The sequence below is a fragment of the Monodelphis domestica genome, chromosome 1 (genome assembly GCF_027887165.1).
Source record: "Monodelphis domestica isolate mMonDom1 chromosome 1, mMonDom1.pri, whole genome shotgun sequence".
NCBI classification, from domain to species: Eukaryota; Metazoa; Chordata; class Mammalia; order Didelphimorphia; family Didelphidae; genus Monodelphis; species Monodelphis domestica.
In genome coordinates, this window is record NC_077227.1 from 521,929,872 (window position 1) to 521,949,112 (window position 19,241).

Genomic DNA, 19,241 nt, shown 5'->3' on the forward strand with positions numbered 1-19,241 from the left:
TATCAATTTTTCTTGACATTATTCTGTTGGTGTAATATTTTACACAGGGAACAGTTTTCCATGTGGGCATATCATGATTATTAAGGGCACACTGGAGAGTAGCAAGTTGTCCAAGATGGGAACCATATAAATTGCATGTTTAAATAAGAACAGATGGAGGATATTCATGGTCTTTCTTTTACACATTTCTTTCAACAAGAAGGTGCATTTTCAGACAGTTCTTGAATTATGGCAGATGGATTTGTGGGTTAGGGTAGACAAGAGAGCCCCTGAGGGTGATTTAGGGTAAGGAGAGAGTCTGGGGGAGAAGGAGGGAGGGCAAGGGGGTGAACAAAGAGGAAAAGGGAGGGAAGAATGAATAATTCAGCTAAGGAAGGAAGGAGGAACAGGTAGGGAGGAGATAAGGGAAATGGGTGTGCCAAATTTAAGAAGAGAAAAGTTTCTTATGTGGCCATCATAAAATACCTCAGCCAATGTTGCCTTACAAAGGGACTCTTCAGGTAATACTGGGCATTGCTGGGGCACTGCTCCATGACCATGTAATGGTTTAGTCAAAAGTAAATGAGACATTAGAGGTCACGCCTACCTACAATAGATGAACCAGTCCACAGCAAAATCAGCTGACTTATTTTGATGGCTTCCAGGATCAATACCAATCACTACACTTGAATTGATTGTGTAGCAATCCATATCAATCATAGTGATAGATGAAATAAATGGATCAGCTATGCGATGGCCCTGCTCACTTTGTACTTAAAAATGGTTTCTATTTGAGACATCTAAGTCTTGTGACAGTACTTTAAGAGGGAATATCTGAAAGACCAACTTAAGTCTATCAAATATTCTCTAATATATGCCAAGAAAACTGATGGACTGGAGAAATTCTCTGGCTCAGTCAGAGAAGACTTTGGCCCTTGCTCAAATAACCTTTCATTATCCATCCATAAACTCTAGGTCTCTTATAATTCCCCTCCAAATTCAATTCAATAAATATTTTATTGAGAGTTTACTACCATGTGATTGGCACTGTGCCTGGGCCTAGGGATTCAATGGCTGAAGCCAAACAGTCCATTCCCTCAACAAGCTTATATGCTACTGGGGGAAAACACATAACACAGCAAAGTGTATATAAAATACACAGAGAAAAAAAATGAACTAATTCCTGGAGTGGGAGGAGACATGGATATCTGGGGAGATCAGGAGAAGCTTCCCAAAGAAGGGAACACCTAAGTTAAGCTTTGAAGGAAGCTAGGAAATTTTCTAGTTAGAAGTGAGGAAAGAAAACACCCCAAGAACAAGAGAGGACCTGTGGGAAAAGCAAATTGGTCTCTTTGTTGGAAGATAGGATATATAAGGTAAATTATTTTTTTTTAATGGGGCAGTTAGGTGGCAGAGTACTTCTTCCTGACAGCATCTTCCCAAGTTCAAATATGACCACATACATTTACTAGATGTGTGTGTGTGTGTGTGTGTGTGTGTTTGTGAGACCCTGGGCAAGTCATTTTCCTCTATTTGCCTAAATTTCCTCTTCTATAAAATGAGCTGGAGAAGGAAAAAGCAAACCACTCTAGTATCTTTGCAAGAACACCCCTTGGACAAAAAGAAAGAGTCAGACATAATTAAAACAATTGAACAAAAAACATTGGGAAAAAAGTTGAAAAAATGGGATGGATAAACTATATTTCAAATGTCAAGTAGAGGAATTTGTCATTTTATCCCAGACACAATAGGAATACACTGACACTTCTTGAACAAGAGAACAATTGATTAGACTTGTGCTTCAGGAATATTACACAGCTCTGTGAAGGATATAATAGAGAGAAAAGAAAAGATTGGAGGTGAGACCAATTAGGAGACTTTTGTATTAGTTTAAGCAAGTAGTGATGAAGTCCTAATTTATGCTAGTGACTGTTTGAGTAGAGAGAAGCAGGTAGACACAAGAAGTATGATGGAGCTAAATTCAGCAATACTTGACTCTACCACAAAAAGAATATGGGGAATGAGGGAGAGTGAGGACTTGAAAATGATTCCATGGTTCTAAGCCCAAATGGAAGGATGGTGGTACCCTTTACAGAAATAGGGAAGTTAGGAGGGGGAAGAGTTTTTTGGATATAAAGATAATAATTTCTATTCCAGACAGATTAAATTTAGGACATCAAAATGGAACTGTGAGAATAGAAAAGAGAAAGGTAAGAGCTAAATGAATATTTGAGTGTCATTTGAATGTACATAATAATTAAACTGAGGTACATGATAAAGTCACTAAAAGAGAGTCTAGTACAAAGGGTTCAAAGAAGCAATATGCACATATAATAAGGCAAAATGAATACAAAATAGTTTTGGGTGGGAGGACAGTATAAAAATATGAAAAAGAAACATGATTCCTAAAAGAAGAATGTAGGGAATGCTAAACCACAGAATGAGTTTAATTTGATGATGTACACTAAGGGAAAAGACAAGGTCTTTGTTTTACATTTATATGAGGGCAAGAGAAAGATTAAAGAAAGGACAGGACACTATTGAGTATAGCATGGCTGATTATAAAGATAATAATGAGAAGGAGCAGGCACTCTTTAATATACTTCTGTTCCTCTTAAAAAAGAATGATTTTTGAATGGAAATTATAAAACAAAAATAGTTAGCAGGGCATCCAAAGTAAAGAAGTGGTTAAGAGAACACTTAGCTGCCCTCACTGAGTTCATGTCACTAGGTCTGGACAAAATACACTTTAATATACTGAAAAATCCAAAAGATAGGCATGATGAATCTCTGTTGGTGGATTTTTGAAATGCTATGGATAATAAAAGCATTATCACAAGACAGGAGAGGGACAAATATCCTAATTTTCAAAGAAAAGAAAGTGTTCCGTCTTAAAAATAGTCCAAGGACCTTAACATCTATTCCTGGAAAAACATTCTAAAAGGTAGGATTAAAATGAGAGTATGTTAATATTTTGGATGAACACTGATCACTAAAAGGCTTGATGCCTTCATCCATAACAGGTCATACTAGACTTGCCTCATTTTCTAGATAGGGAATTATAGGAGTGGCTTATGGGAATACAATAGATATTGAGCAAAACAACTGGCAAAGTATTTCAAGGAACTTGTCTACAGGGATGTGAACTAGATGATAATATAATTAGTTGACTATAGAGTGTTAAATGACTGAACTAAGGAAGTAGTAATTAGTAAATCAATATTTATATGGAAGAAGTTATCTGATGGGGTGATCTAGGAATCTGTGTTTGGCTCTGTCCCATTTTTATCAATGACTTAGATGAAGCCAAAGATGGAATATCTCAAGTCTTTTTAAACCATATTTAAAGGCAGTGTTTTTTTAATGGAAAGAAGGATTGATTCAGAGCTATGGACCTGAATTCATATGTTGCCTCTGCTATTTACCACCTCTGTGACTTTGAACAATGCATTTAATTTATCTTGGCCTTAGTCATTACATCCATAAAATAAAGAGGTTAGATTGGGTGAACTCTAAAGTTCCTTATAACTCTAATCCTAAGATCCTATCAAATCACTATTTTATCCTTTCCTTCAGCTACCCAATAGATTGTCCTCCCTTGACTTCTTTAAGTCTGGCAGCAAAACCACCAGATCCCTAAATGCAAGACTTCGAGGTTGACTTTGCTTATCTTTCTCCTTCACTCTCTACATTTAGCCAACAACTTCTGTAGACTGTTAATTTAAAATGTCTCTTGTATACATCAGATCCCTATTTGTCTATTCCCATTGCCACTGTCCTCATCACCTCATGCTTTGATTTTTGTCCTAGAGTTGCCCATTATTCACTTTTACCAACCTGCCCCATTATATTCTGCACACTATTATTATATCAACCTTCTTAAAGGGTCACTTTTGTGAGGATATTCCCTTTCTCAGAAGCCTCCAGTAGTTGTATTGAGCATGAGTGATGATGGGTCTGCAGAGGTCATCTCCTGGAGTGTATACTGAACTGCTCTGGGGGCACTCCTGAAACATATGCTAACCTAAGGACTTGTATCTTTGGGATGAAACAACAAACTTTGGGCAGTCTCTTAGAACCTTGTTACATGCTGCCTGAAAGAAAGAAGGACTACATTAAAGCTGTGCCAGATAGGACTGACCACTAATCAAAGAAGAATGACTTACTCAGTGGCCCTTAAAAAGGGAGCACTGTCTCACTTACTCAACTCTCTAGGTGGCATCATGTTAGGGACATCTTTGTGATTTAGAGAGGTCAGAGTTCCTCAGGTGGGATGGGAGGCACTATGCATGGACCTGGAGGGAATTATTTAGATTGGGTAGAGATAAATCAGAATGTAAAATGCTTACTTTGTAGTCCTGCAACATTTGTCAATGTTTTAAGTATCAACATCTCTAAGAATATATCAGGGAGACAGTTAGGTAGCTCAGTGGATTGAGAGCCAAGCCAAGAGAGATCTTTGGTTCAAATATGACCTCAGACATTTCCTAGCTGTGTGACCATGGGCAAATCACAACCCTTATTGTCTACCCCTTATCATTCTTTGGAACCAATACACATCATTGATTCCAAAACAGAAGGAAAGGGGTTTATTTTTTTAAAGAGTATATCAGTTATCTTACTACTTCTTGAATTTTTGTATCAATGGATGCTTGTAGGATATAGCTATTTATATATAGCTATTTCTCTCTGTGTGTATATATATATATGTATATATATATATATATTTCAGTAATTTTTTTTCTTTTGTGTGCAGTAGAAATAAATACTTGCCCTCTACCTAATATAAACTGTCAATTAAGCAACATTCTACTTTTCATTTTGGAGAGACTAAGGATATGAATTAAAACTATAAGTAATTTTTCCAGAATTCCAAGGTGGAGTTTTACAGAGTCAAAGCATTAGGGAAAAAAAGGAGTTTGATCTTTAATTTAGATGGTGAGGTACCTTGGGGGATGAATCTGGTTCATAAAGCAGGGGTATTAATAAAGAGGGAGAGGGCACACGAGCAATTTTATTGTTATTTAAGGAGAATATATGGAAAAGAGGTTTGGCAAGGTCACTAGAAGGAATTAAGAGACCACTTTTAGAAGAGTGGGAGGAAAGAAAGCGACTGCAGACAGTTACAGTGAGTAGGTGGTGAGGAAATAGAGTTAATGCTTACCAACATGTTTAAGTTGCCTGGAAGATGAAGAAAGAAAAGAAATGGTAGCAGATAAAAGGTGAAGTTGTAAAATTAAGAGTCAGGAGTAGCTAATATACAAAGTACCTTACAGTTCTAACATTCTTTGAGTCTGTATAGGATGGAAAGAAAGCTATGTCCAGAATCAAATATTTTTGATGGGTGTTTGATATGCAAGATAAATAGATAGTTAATAGAAATGTATGACCCAAGTAGATACTCCAAAAAGAAATGTTTAAAGGAGATGAATTAATAATTTTCAAAAGAAGAATAGCAAAATATTATTAACTATTTGAAAAAAATCTCCAAATCACTAATAATTACAGAAATGCAAATCAAAACTACCCTGGGGTTTTACCTGACTCCCAGAAAATTGGCAAAGATAATAAAAGAATAGAAGGGTCAATGTTAGAGGGAATGTGAAAAGACAGGCAAACTAATACATTGTTAGTAGACCTAGGAATTGACATAACTATTCTGGGAGATAATCTGGAATTATGCAGATAAAGGAGCTAAAATGTCTATACACTTTGACTCAGAGATTCTATTACTAGCCATATATCCCAAGGAGTTCATTGGCTAAACATAGGGGCTCCATATACATATTTGTAGCCAAATATTTAGTGTAGCAAAGAATTATAAGCAAAGTAGATGACCCTCTATTGGGGATTATCTAAACCAACTGGTACATGACTATAATGTAATATCATTGTGCCATAAGAAATGATGAATATTATGAATAAAGAGAAGCAAAGAGAGAATGTGTGAATGATCTTTGACATTCCTTAAATATATGACCTTGGACAAATAACATAATCTCTCTGAGACTTAGTTTCCTCATCTCTAAATTTTTTGGGAAAATCTGTGTTACTTACCAGAGAGGGTTATTTTGAGGATCAAAAATGATAAGTTATCTAAAGAACTCTGCAAACCTTAAACCTCTAAATCTGAGATCCTGTTACTTATTCTGTACTTATGTAGGTATATATGTATGTAGATATGTACATAAGTTTAATCTCTCCAGATAAAATGTAATTTCCTGAACAGTAGGTATTGCTTTATATTTTTCTTCCCGTCACTGGATCTGCTGAAGTATAGATTGGTGATAGCAGAGACCTCCGAGGTCATCTAGTCTAATTTCTTCATTGTACACTTGGGGAAATGGAAACCCAAAGAGATGAAATGAATTGTCCAAGGTGTGTAGATGACAGAGTCAAGATTTCAACTTACATCTCTTTGATTCCAAATTCAGCACCAATGCCACTGCTACATACTTTCTTCTGAACACTGGTAATTCTCATTACCACCCTTCCTTCCAACTCCTTCTATGAGAACTACAATCAGAGAAACACTAGCATTGTCTTGGGAGAGGGTGTGCTAATGGTTCGATCACTTGTTCCACTCATCATTTCAGGAACTTCCAAGACCAAAAGTACTTTTGTTCAGGCTGCTATTACCTATTACACACCATTATCCCTTCTGTTAATGAAAACCCTCTTGTGGACAAGGATGATCTTGCTTTTGAATTTATTTTTATACAACTTGGCAAAATGTTTGGCAAGTAGTAAGTACATAATAAAAGCTTAAATTTTTTTTGTTCATTGATTCAAGAGGGGAATGAGTCAGAGTTGGGGAATTAAGGGATTAAAGACACTATAGAGGGAGGGGGAAATTGGGGTTGTAAAGGGAAGAATGGAAAGTTATGGATCTATGAAAAATGAAGTAAATAGAATTAGGAAAACAATATATCTAATGATTATACCAATGTAAACAAGAGAAATAAAAACCACAAAATAATTAATAATGAACATTTTGAAATTATAAAAAATAAGCTTGATCTCTACAGAAGAAATATAGGAATATAGTTGGGGTTCATAGGTACAAAACATTGCATATAATGTTATCTCTAAAAAAAACAAACCTCTTTCTCTGCATCTTGGATATTGATTCTAAGGCAGAAGAGTAGTAAGAGATAAGCAATGAAGGTTAAATGTTTTTCTCAGGGTCAGATAGCTAGGACAGATTTGAATCCAGGACCTCCAGTATCCAGGACTGGTTCTCAATCCATTGAGCCCACCTAACTGACCTCAATGTCAGCTTTTTTTTTTTTTTGATGTGGTGATCAATTTTAATGATTTACCCCCTCTTCCCTTCAGTAGTTAGAAAGGAATGAGGTTAAAAGTTATGTTCCACTGGGGTTGATGGATACAGGATAATGAAGAGACGGGGGTAGGGGACAAAGTTCATTGAGGTTATATGACATGTAGTTAATGGAGCTCAATATATAAAAGTCTCCCTAAAAGTAATATGAACATAAAGAGTCAGAGACACAATTGCAGTAGGAACCCTGAAAGTATGAATTTCATAGACTTGGCATTTTAGCCTGGAGGCTATATTATCCATTGAACTGTTTTTCTTTGTTTGCATTTACAGCTTGAGAGGTAGAGAGACAACCTGCTCTGTGTGACAAGGTGGCCTCCCCCCCACCCCCAGCAAATAAAGCACAGAGGTCATATTCATTAAGCTCCTGCTAGTTTAATGACCGATTTAATAACGGCATAAATGCTGAACATTAGGCTCTTCTTTCAGAGAAATTCTATGCATTTAGAAACATAAAGAGCAGTAAATACAGCTGCTAAAAGCCTGGAAATTAGCATTTTTTCCATCTCAGTCTCTATCTCTGAGCTCTGCATACAGTTGGGCAGGAAAATCATTTGACATCTCATAAAAGCAGATGAGCTGGGCTGGGTAATTTGGCTATCTCTGCCCTACCCCCCACCTTGGGCAAAAATACCCTAACAAATTCCAGAGTCATTGACTTTACCTGGGGCCTTGAGGCTTCTCCATCACCATCAATACAAGGACTCAGGATCAGGGATGGGAATTCTTGACCTTCCTGCTTTCGGGACTGTAGGCACTTCTGTTTCTGCCGGATGATTCCCTTTTGGAACAAGGACTCCTCAGGAATTCTAAAGGAAAAGGTATGACAGTGCCCTGTTCATCAGGTCTAGGAATTTTGCCTTATATAACCTAGGAGCAGGTAGGCTTAACCACCAGGGATTGGCATTCTCTAAGGTTTGCCATGAGGCAGCTAGGTGGCACAGTGGATTGAGTGCCAGGTCAAAAAGACTCATCTTCCTGCATTAAAATCTGGTCTCAGACACTTTCTAGCTGGGGGATCCTGGGCAAATCATTTAACCCTGTTAGCCTCAGTTGTTTATCTGAGCTGGAGAAAAAAAGGCAAATCATTCCATTATTTTTGCTAAGAAAACCACAAATGGGATCATAAAAAAAAAATCATGACTGGACAACGAAGGGTTAAGCAATATTTAAGGAGAAAAAAAGAATTACAGAATAGGATCACAGAGGGAGAAGGAAGCTTTAAGACTATCTAGAGCAAATCCCTCTTTTTACAGATATAGACACCAAGAGCCTGAGAAAGTTATTGACTCATCCAAGATCCTATAGGCAATAAGGTTCTGAGGTGAGTTCTAAACCAAAGCCTTCAACTGTACCCCATTTACAATGAAAGAAAATAGTTCAGGGCTGTGAAGGGCATTAGGTGGTTTTTAATATTCCCCCTACTTTGGGGATAGCACTATAGCTAAAGCAAATCAGTCAAATAAGAGTTTAAAATACTCATTTTTGGGGAACTTTTGAGAAAGGATTCTACTGTCTTTCTCTAGTTACCCATTCTGGTGTCTAAAAACATGATAAAGAAATTCTTTCTCTGTAGCTTAGAATTTTGTCCTAAATTAAATCCCCAATGTTATTCAACAGCTTTCTTTCACCACCCTTAATAGAAAGAGATTAATAGGTCACCTTTCATGTGAATACTCATCATCTACTGTAAATAACAGCCATTATTAAATTACCTGTCAGCCTTAATTTCTCCTAAATAATCTAATAATTTTTGGCCATTCCTTACAGACCGAACCCTTCAGTGTTCAAGTCTTTCCTGAGGCTCCCTTCTAGATTTTCTTCATGTTTTCTCTCTTCTATTTGGGTAATGACATTGATAAGAATAGAAAGTTTGTAAAGTGTTTACCAGGGCAGAGAGGTAAGGTCTTTGTCACAAGGTGACAGCTTCAGGTAAGGCACATGCTTCTTCCCAAAGAGCCTCTGCAAGCCTGGAAGTCTGCATTACCTTACTCAGCCCTGGCCCAACACTTCAGTCCCATTGCTGTGTCAGCTCCTCTGTTAGGGACCATCTTCCTCCTTAACATCTTTCATAGAATGGGCTGACCCTCTCCCTCCTCCCCATACAATGGCATCTGCTATTGGACTATCTTTGGTACTTCTTTTCCCTACCTAACCCCCCCCCAGCAACAATTTTTGTCAAAGGTTTAAAAAAAGTGCTAAATAAGTCTCTGGGAGGAAAAATGGATACCTGAGTTCTGGATAGACATTCTCCAAGTACCACTTGAAGGTATGGCACTTTAGGCGTTTCCTCAGCTCCACTCGGCTTTGTATGCTGGGTTAGGGAAGGGGAGAGGGGTGAGAAAATAATCATGGTACACAAATGACTTTAAAATAGTCTCAATGACAGGATCTTAGAGGCATTTTGTAGCTAAGGGAATCTGCTAAGGTTAGAGAACACAAGTGCCCACACTTAGCGCCCACCTCTCTCTGGCATAGCGATGAACTTATCTAAAAAGAGAATAAAATACTGTGCTATATGGAGAGCTATAGAAACACTTAGTAATGTTGGGAACAATCAGCAATAATAGCTCAAAGAATCTTATTTCACTATGAAAGTAGAATCTGAGAAATATTTTTTTTACTTTCCTTTCAAAAAATAATAGCATGATAACATCCACTATCATTTAATACCTTACTCAGAGCTGGAAAGAACATTACAGGGGTGTCATCTAGTACAACCTTAACTTTTCTGATGGGGAAACTGAGGCACATAGAAATTAAACAATTTGTCTAAGCTGAGTCTGGATTTGAACCCAGGTCTTCTGACTTCAGATTCAGCCTTTCTAGAACTCTGGCTTCATCAGAGTAAATGAGTCCCCTCCCTATAGCTGCCTCCTGGGATGGCTCCAAAACAAACTCTGAGGGCAGTTGGCCCCTATCTCACACTGTCATCACCTAATTTCCTATCAAGATGCTTTGGATGAAGTCCTAATAAAATGTAACTACTTGAGGGCAGGAAGTAACTCCAGCACCTAGTGCAGTCCATGGCATCTATTAGAATAGTAAGAAATGCTTATTGATTGATTAGGGGGATATTGCCAGTGAAGTCTAACCACTTCAGTATAGTGGTGATATACCCTAAGCACTTATGTTCTCTCCCCTGAGTCAGTTGTGAGATGTGTTAGTGTTGTTTGTGGTCCCAAGAAAAAGGATGGCCACCATCTTTCTTAGACTCTTTAAACTGCAGCATCTTGGAAGGCACCCTTGTACCTTACCAGGTGATTATTGACACTTAATAGCTACATAATTGTGGGAAGGTCACTTAACCCCTCAGATTTTGTCTCTTCACCTATAGAATGGAGATAATAATATCTGCAGGACTGACCTCAAAGAGTTATTGTAAGGCTCAAATAACATAATGCATGGAAAGTGCTTTGAAAGTCATAAAACCCAAATAAATGCCAGTTTTATTGTTATTTATATGAGTATTTCTACTATGACTACCATTGCCATTTATAATGGTTTCAAGAGAGGACAAGAGTAGGAAGACAAGAGTTTGTACAGTGAGTTTAAGGGCAATGCCTGGGCTTAGTTTCTGAATTTTAAACCACTACTCTTGTCTTTAAGTCTTACTGTTTTACAGCCACAAATCAATTATGGCACAATACCCATTACTCTCTAGATCCCTAGCAGCTGAGTCATTGACTAATTTTGTTAAGAATGAATGATCCTCACTCAGATATCTTATCAGCTTCATCTCATCCTCTCAATCACTCAATACAACAAATGAAGAGGGCAATTCCTACTTTGTGCCTAACTTTAAAACAACTGGCCAAGAAGGACTTGCTTTTAAGGTTGAACCTGGGTTGAAGATAGAGAATTAAACTACAATTGAAGGGCAGGTTCAAGAGAAGAAGGAAGCTCTGACAACCCAGCCCTTCAATGGAGAAGAGAAATTTAAATAAAGAAAATGGAAGCAAAGTTGGAATGAACTTGGATGGTCTTCTGGTAAATCAGCAAACAACTGGAAAGAAACTACTCTTAGACGTACTTCTTAACTTTAGAAAGGTGGTGTTATCATTAGATTCCTCTTCCCTTTGCTGAGCTGGGGCTGGGTTAATCTAATAAAGAATCAATCAAGAGATATATCTTAAGCACCTGGGTGTCCAGGACTGCCAGAAGGTCCAAAAAAAGCCATTGGTCCTTCGAGGAATTTACATTCTAATTGAAGGGATTGGACAAGACTTTTAAAACTCTGAAGGCAGATAGACTGAGGTTCCTTCTCATCCACCACCTGAAGGTGACTGACTTACTTTCCAAATGGTCGCCCCTGGGCTACAGGCCTGGCAGCATAAAAGTAATGCTTGAATTCATCCATCCACACCTCTGCTGTACGCTTGGTGTTCCTGGAAAATAAACAGAGACACAGGACATCAAGGAGAGCTTATAGAATTTTTAGAAAGGACAAACCCATCCCACCTCCTCATTTTGCAGAGAAAAGTAAACTCTCTTCTCCAAAGGACAAGTAACTTGTACCCAAACTCAGGTCTGCTGATTCTCAGTCTTCTGACTTTCCCACTACATCATAGTAAGTGACTCAAAGAAATTATGGACATGTCCAGCTTAGAAAAGACATTCAGACATTGTTGGTCAAACAAAAGGGAAATACTACCTTGCTCTACTGCCTCTCATCATCTCACTGTATAGGTACTAGACTCTGCCCAACTCAAAACAAAAAAAGCTTTCAAGTCCTCGGGTGATTTTCCACATGAACACAAGATGTGGATGGTTTAAAATAACCCTCTACAGATATGTACCTCTCTCTCTTCTTTGCAGAGACAGGGGGCTATGTGTGTGAAAGATTCTATATGCTGTCACACTCTGTGGATATGTGGTTCATTTCACTGAACTGCTTTTTCCCTTTTTATTTTTTGTTACAAGGGATGGTTCACTGAATTGGTTGAGGAAAATGAGCATGCTGAAATGGTGATGTGATACCAGTAATTTTGCTCAAAAGCTCTGGGAAAAGCATATAATAATAAGTAACCTTTTCTTAAAGTATATGCCAGACTGGTCTGGCTGTATTTTTAGCTCTTATCTTCTGTGTTTGTTAAAATGGAATTGTGTTGAAAGGGAATAAGTCAAATTAACAAACATTTATTAAGAACCTTCAATATGACTGATGTTATGCTAAGCTTGAGTGGTACAAACAGAGGCAAAATCAGGCCTTTCTATCAAGAGAACAACAATCAAGTGTGGGAGATAACATACAAAACTCTATACAAACAAGACATATACAGTGGAAATTGGAATATTCTCAAAGGAAAGGCATTAAGAGCAAGGAGAATTGGAAAAGATTTTTTTGGCAGAAGGTGGGATTTTAGCTAACATTTGAAAGAAGCCAGGGATGCCAGGAGATGGGATTGAGGAGTCAGAGATTCCAGAAAAAGGAGAAGAACCAGTAGAAATGCCTGGGGTCAGAAGATGGAGTGTAAGAAACAGCAAGGAGGCAGGCAGGTATCACTGGACCTCAGAGTCTGTAAAAGGAAATAAGGTGTAAGGATTTTGGAAAAGCAAGGAGGGTCAGGTTACAAAGAGAGAGAGAATTTTATATTTGATCCTAGAGGTGATAGCAAGTCTGAATTTACTGAATAGGAGAGTGATATGATCAGACCTATTCTTTAGGAAGATCAGTTTGATTGGGGAGAGACCTTAGGCAAGATAACAACTGGAAGATTTCTTCAATAGTCCAGATGCAAGGTGATGAGGACTTGCATTATGGAGATGTAAATGTAAGAGAAGAGGATAAGTTCAGGGAAGATGTAAAAGTGGAAATAATAGGATTTGGCAACTGATTGGATATAAAGGGTGAGAAAGAGCAAGAAATTGAGGATGAAGATTGTGAGTCTAAGTAAACTGGAGGAGGGACAAAAATAGGAAAATTTGGAAGGGGAAATGACCTTAGATAAAAGATAATACATTTTGTTTTGGACATTTTGAGTTCAAAATGTCTATGGGACATTTATTCTGAGATGTCCAGCACATAGTTTGAAATGAAAGTCAGTGGAAAGACCTCCAGGAATTGATGCAGAGTGAAAGGAGCACCAGGAGAACATCTGATACACTGTGGCACAATCGAATGTAATGGACTTTTCTACTAGCAGCAATGCAATAATCCAGGACAATTCTGAGAGACTTATGAGAAAGAACACTATCCACATTCAGAGGAAGAACTGTGGGAGTAAAAACACAGAAGAAAAACATATAATTGATCGATGGGGATATGATTGGAGAAGTTAACTTTAAATGATCACTCTATTGCAAATATTAATAATAATATGGAAATAGATCTTGATCAATGACACATGTAAAACCCAGTGGAATTGCTCATTGGCTCTGGGAGGGGGGAAAGAAAGAATCATGTAACCATGGGAAAATATTCTAAATTAATTTAAAAAAATGAAATGTAAGTTGGAAGATCAGAGGTTAGGGTTGCATAAATAAACTTAAGAGTCTTTTGCATAAAGATTAAAATTAAATCCATGGTTGTTGATTATATATATATATATATATATATATATATATATATATATATATATATATATATATAGAGAGAGAGAGAGAGAGAGAGAGAGAGAGAGAGAGAGAGAGAGAGAGAGAGAGAAGGGGACTCATGGACAGAGCTTTGGGGGAGGGTAGCCATAAATAACAGGTACAAACTGGATGAAGATCTAGGTAAGGAGACCAAGAAGTTGAGAAGATTTTGGGAAAGTAAGTAGGGTAATCTGTCCCATTGTTGGATTAAATCACAGACAGTATCAAGGGTGGGGGGGAAACCCCAACTTTTTTATTGAGGACCATGCCTCTGGCCTTTCCCCCTCACTTCTTTCTTCTCTAGTCACAATCCTTTTTGTCACTCATTGTGTAGCACATAAAATCAGTTCAAGCAATTGGCTAAATTTATGACACTGAAAGAATATTTTAGGACAGATTATCCAAACTACAAACAGCTAAAGCTAATCATACAGGCTACTGTCATTCAAGCAGCTTGGTTTATGATGAAATGATTAAATAAGCAAGTCCTTCTCTCTCCCTTTAGGCACCACATATCATCTCTTGGCATCCTTTCCTATGCAGGCTGCTTATTCTCTCACATTCCCTCTTATTAGAGACCAGGAGGAAGAATTGGCAAATTCTTTGCTCTTGACCACTGTACAAGTAAATAATGACTTTCTCCATCTTGGGCTGCACAGGGCAGCTCATTTGTATTCTCATTGTAGTATATCTTAGATTAGAACAATTTGTTTTTGTCTTATCCCTTAACTAGACTGTAAGAGCTATTCAGGAAAATACCTCATCATATCTAAATCTGGTGTAGTGTTCTATACACACAGCAAGTTCTTAAAAAAACAATTATCAAATTGAGATGGGGGACTGTATTAATTTTCTACTTTGCATCCTCAGTGTTTGACACAGTGTTTTGCGCATAGACAGTGCTAATAAAGGCTTCATTCATTGGACAGTTTTCCCTTCTTGTTGATTCTCTCTCTCTGTCTCTCTCTCTGTCTCTGTCTCTCTCTCTCTGTCTCTCTGTCTCTCTGTCTCTCTCTCTCTCTCTCTCTCTCTCTGTCTCTCTCTCTCTGTCTCTGTCTCTCTCTCTCTTTCTCTCTCTCTCTCTTTCTCTCTCCCTCTCCACCTTTCTCTCTCCCCTCTTTCCTTGCTTTTCTTTCTGTTCCCTTCTTTTCTCTCTCCCTTCCTTCTTCTTTTCTCCCTCTCTCTTTTTCCCTCTCTCCCCCTCAGCCCTCCTTTCTCTTGTACTCCCAATAATCATTCCCCTTAGGATAGTTGTTTTCCTAATTATAAAAAGCTAACTTCTCTTTTCCTACCACTCCCAGTATCATTGCCTCATTAACCCCATCTCATGTGGATATAAAAGAGTGACAATTAGAGATGAAGAGAGAAATAACCAAATGTAGGTGAGCCCAGCAAGAAATAGCCCTAAGACATAAACCAGAGGTCCAGCCCTAACCCTCAACTAATGGATGGGAGAGGTGAAGGAAGATGAGAAATAGAAAGGAGAAAGACTAAAAAACAATTGTAGAACATAAAAGAACTAGGACAATGACAAAGAAAAAGCATGACATTTAATTTTCTCATGAAAAAAAGAGGAAAAGGAGAAAAGAAATAATGGCAAATGCTTAGATATGGAGAAAGAAGAAATCATTCTATTTGTGGCTGTTGACCTCTTGATCCTTTCTATATTTTTCCCAATCAAGAAAAAAAATAAGTGATTCATTTTGGGGAACAAAGTTTATATCAGAGTTCTTGTCCATCTGCCCAAAGATAGAAACATAGAACCTCTCAAAATACTATAGTTTAAAATTTGCACCTAGCCACTCACCAGGGAAAGAAATACAAGGAGGCCATTCAGTGATAAATAATCATTTAAGGCATAAGTCAGGACCTCTCTTCAAAATTCAGAGAAACAAGGAATTTGAGGATTGTTTTATGAGTTGGAAAAAATTTTATGTCTTCTAATGATGACATAATGACCAATCTGAGGCCAAGAGAGTTGAAAGTTCTAATGTGTTTTCTACTACATTGTGTTTATTTCTATTTTCAGATGCCAAAACAGTGGCTTCTTTCCCTTTCATGTACATATCCAGAGACTAACCAATAAATTCAGCTATCATGGCCAACCCAGGAAGCTGGCAAGCATAACCAAGTTCCAGTGCAATCTTCAGTCAGTGGAGTAGTCCACAAGCAGTTATATGCTTACCAAGCACTGTACTGAGTCAAAAAGAAGATCCTTCATTCACCCTTTCCCATGAACATCCCCTCAGGAAGAGCACTTACTTTATATAGGTGTTGAGGTTGCCTTCTGGAAAAGTATAGGGATGCTTCTTCCGGAACACATGTCCCACCCGACTGCAAGGGAGGATTTCCAGGCTGCCTCCACACATCCACACCCGGAAAGAAATTTCTGCAAGAAAGCCATGTCCCCCTTTTTATTCTCTGTTTTCTCCTGAACTGAGCGATAAAGGAAGAGGAGCTTAATTATGATTCCTATCAAGTGGTCCTTTTGCTTATTCATGTATATTGTGGCCTTTATTCTGAACCAATTATAATAGCAACAACTGATATTTATGGAGGACTAAAAGCTTTATAAAATGCTTTACATTAATTATCTGATTAATTATAGGTCCTCATAACAACTCTGTGAGGTGGGTACTATAGGTATTAACTCCATTTAATAGATGAGGAAATTGAGGCTGTTCAATTAAATGACTTGTACAAGGAAAGAAGGAAGAGAACACTTTTATTAAATGTTACTTATTACTAAGTGTTACTATTATGTTTCAAGCATTCTGCTAGATGTTTTATAAATATTAACTCATTTGATCCTTGTAACAATTCTGGGAGGTAGATGTTATTGTTAACATCATTTTAAAATTGAGGAAATTGAGGCAGACAGAGGTTAAGTCATTTGCTCAAAGTCCTGAAGCTAGTGTCTGAGGCTGCATTTGAACTCATGTCTTCCTGACTTCCAATGTTTTGCCTGTAGGTGCCACCTAGTTGTCTCTGACATAGCCAGTAAGTGTCAGAAGGTTGGAAACCAATGTCCTTCCTGAGCCCAAGTCTAATACTCTTGATCATTCTATATCACCACTAAAAATCATAGTACTTGGTCTGACAAAGAATTTTAGTTTTGATTTTATTTTAATGAAAAAGCTTACTGAAATATGATTCAAATCTGTGATTTCATCAGTCACAGTTGTATGTTGAAAACTGGAAGAGAAGTTAGGTGTTATCTTCTAACTCATCATTTGATATATGAGGAAACCAAGGCCAGAGATTAAGTGAATCTCAAGGTTACACAAGTAATGAACCCAGGTCTTCTGACTCCTAATACAGCACACTTTCTTCTCTGCAATGCTGGGGAACTCCCAGCTATGAAATTCCCTTTACTTACATAGATGACAACTCTCTGGCAATTAAATATTAGAAAATTGCCTGGTCAGTCAGTCAATAAACATTTACTTAATGCCTCCTGTGTGCCTCCTTTTCAATTTCAATCCTGCTGTTGCCCAGTTTAACACTGTACTCTTCTGTTCACAAATCTCTTGCCTCCTTTTTCCTCTTACTAGTTAATTCTTGCAAATGCAGTTTTGGGTGAACCCACTATCCATCTCTTCCACTTCTGCATGACTGTTGATGGACAGAGCCAGAGTATATCATACAAATTTGCTAAATGGGTACATAAAAATTCATGTTCTCCAGTTTCAATTGGGATCTCACTTCAATAAGGCACTCTTTTTTGTTTCTCTCTAATCAATTCCCTATGTTACTTTTTATAGAAGCTATTCAAACCATTTCTTTTCTTAGGTGTCCAATCTATCCATTCCCTTATCATTCTTAGTTGAGAATTCTCTCATTCTTTCTCTCTTTTCTGAGAAAATTGATGCCATTGGATGTAATCTCTCTCTTTTCCCCTTCTCTTCATCTCAAACCCTCTTAGCATCATTCTCCACCCACCTTTTCTCTGGTCTTTGGAAATGGAGTGACTCTCCTTTCCAAAGCCTCCCAACATATGCATTAGATCCCATCCCTTCTCATGTTTAGTAAAGTGCGACTTCAATCATCTTCTTTCCATCCTTCCCTCTTTCTTTTTCTTTCTTTCTCCTTCCCTCTCTCCTCTTCCCCATTCAGCCTATCCTTATCTATTGGTTCTTTTCCTTATGCACTCAATGTTTCTCTTGCCCTAAATAACAACTTTCATTGGACTTTAGCATTCCCTTAAAACATCATTCCATATTTTTTCCTGTTTCTCAGACAATCATTCCCCAAAATTGTCTATACACTTGTTGCTTCCACTTCCTTGTCTCTCATTTACTCCTTAAACCGTTATAACCTGGGTTCCAAAGTCATTGTTTAACTGTAACTGTAACTGTTCTCTCAACAGTTAATAATCTCTTAATTGCCAAATTTGATGATCTTGTCTTACTCATCATCCTTATTGACTTTGCTGAATTTTATTTTTAATTTTAAAAATCCCTACCTTCTGTCTTATAATTAATAATAAGTTTTGGTTCCAAGGCAGAAGAGTGGTAAGAGCTGGGCAACTAGAGTTAAGTGTCTTGCTCTACTAGGAAGTATTTGAGGCTAAATTTGAACCCATGATCTTTTGTCTTAAGATCTGGATCTATCTACTGTGCCCCCTTCATGCCCTAACTTTGCTGCATTTTAAATAGTTCAATTCGGACCTGCCATTCCCTTGTTGCTCTTTGGTCATCTTCAGGCCATTTCTGTTCCATTCCCATCTGATTTCTATGCCTAGTCCTCAAAATGGTTATCAAATCAAAATTTCTGGAAAGGACATGTCAATCAATTTCCCTATGGATCAACATTCATATCATTTCTGGGACCAAATAACTCCTTCCTGACCACTTCTCTCTTATATTTGTTGTCTTCTCTAACTAAAATGTAAGTTCCTTGAGGGCAGGACTGTCTTTACACTTGAATTTTTATCTATTTTTATCTTCAGTATTCCTGGAACATTGTAAGTTCTTAATAAATGCTTATTTATTCATTCATTTATTGACCCTCTCCCCTCTGCTCCTGGATACTCTTTTCTCTGAGTTCTTATGACCCTATTCTCCTAGCTGGTCTAGTCATGCCATTTCAATCTCTTTTGCTAGTTTATCAATCACATCATGGTACCCAAATGTGGGTATCTATCTCTGTGCTGAGCTCTTCTCTCCTTTCTCTCTACATTTTCTTTCTTGGTGACCTCACCATTTCCCAAAGGTATAATCATCATCTCTTCAGATGACTCACAGATCTTTTTATCAGTCTCTCTTGACTTCAGTCTCATGCCACCAATTACCTACTCTACATTTCAAACTAAATGTCCCACACATCTCAAACTTAAACATAT

At 37.6% G+C, this 19,241-nt stretch overlaps 1 protein-coding gene across 2 annotated transcripts in view; it reads right to left on the reverse strand.

Moving 5' to 3' along the window:
- GALNT14 (polypeptide N-acetylgalactosaminyltransferase 14) overlaps positions 1-19,241 on the reverse strand; it is a 364,372-nt gene that overhangs the window by 20,742 nt on the left and 324,389 nt on the right. For both annotated transcript variants that reach the window (XM_016428013.2, XM_007476039.3), the window contains 4 exons: positions 16,160-16,286; positions 11,617-11,709; positions 9,552-9,635; positions 7,986-8,130 (listed from right to left, as the gene is read on the reverse strand). In XM_016428013.2, coding sequence (XP_016283499.1) covers positions 7,986-8,130; positions 9,552-9,635; positions 11,617-11,709; positions 16,160-16,286 — 449 coding nt within the window. The remainder of the gene's footprint in view (positions 1-7,985; positions 8,131-9,551; positions 9,636-11,616; positions 11,710-16,159; positions 16,287-19,241) is intronic.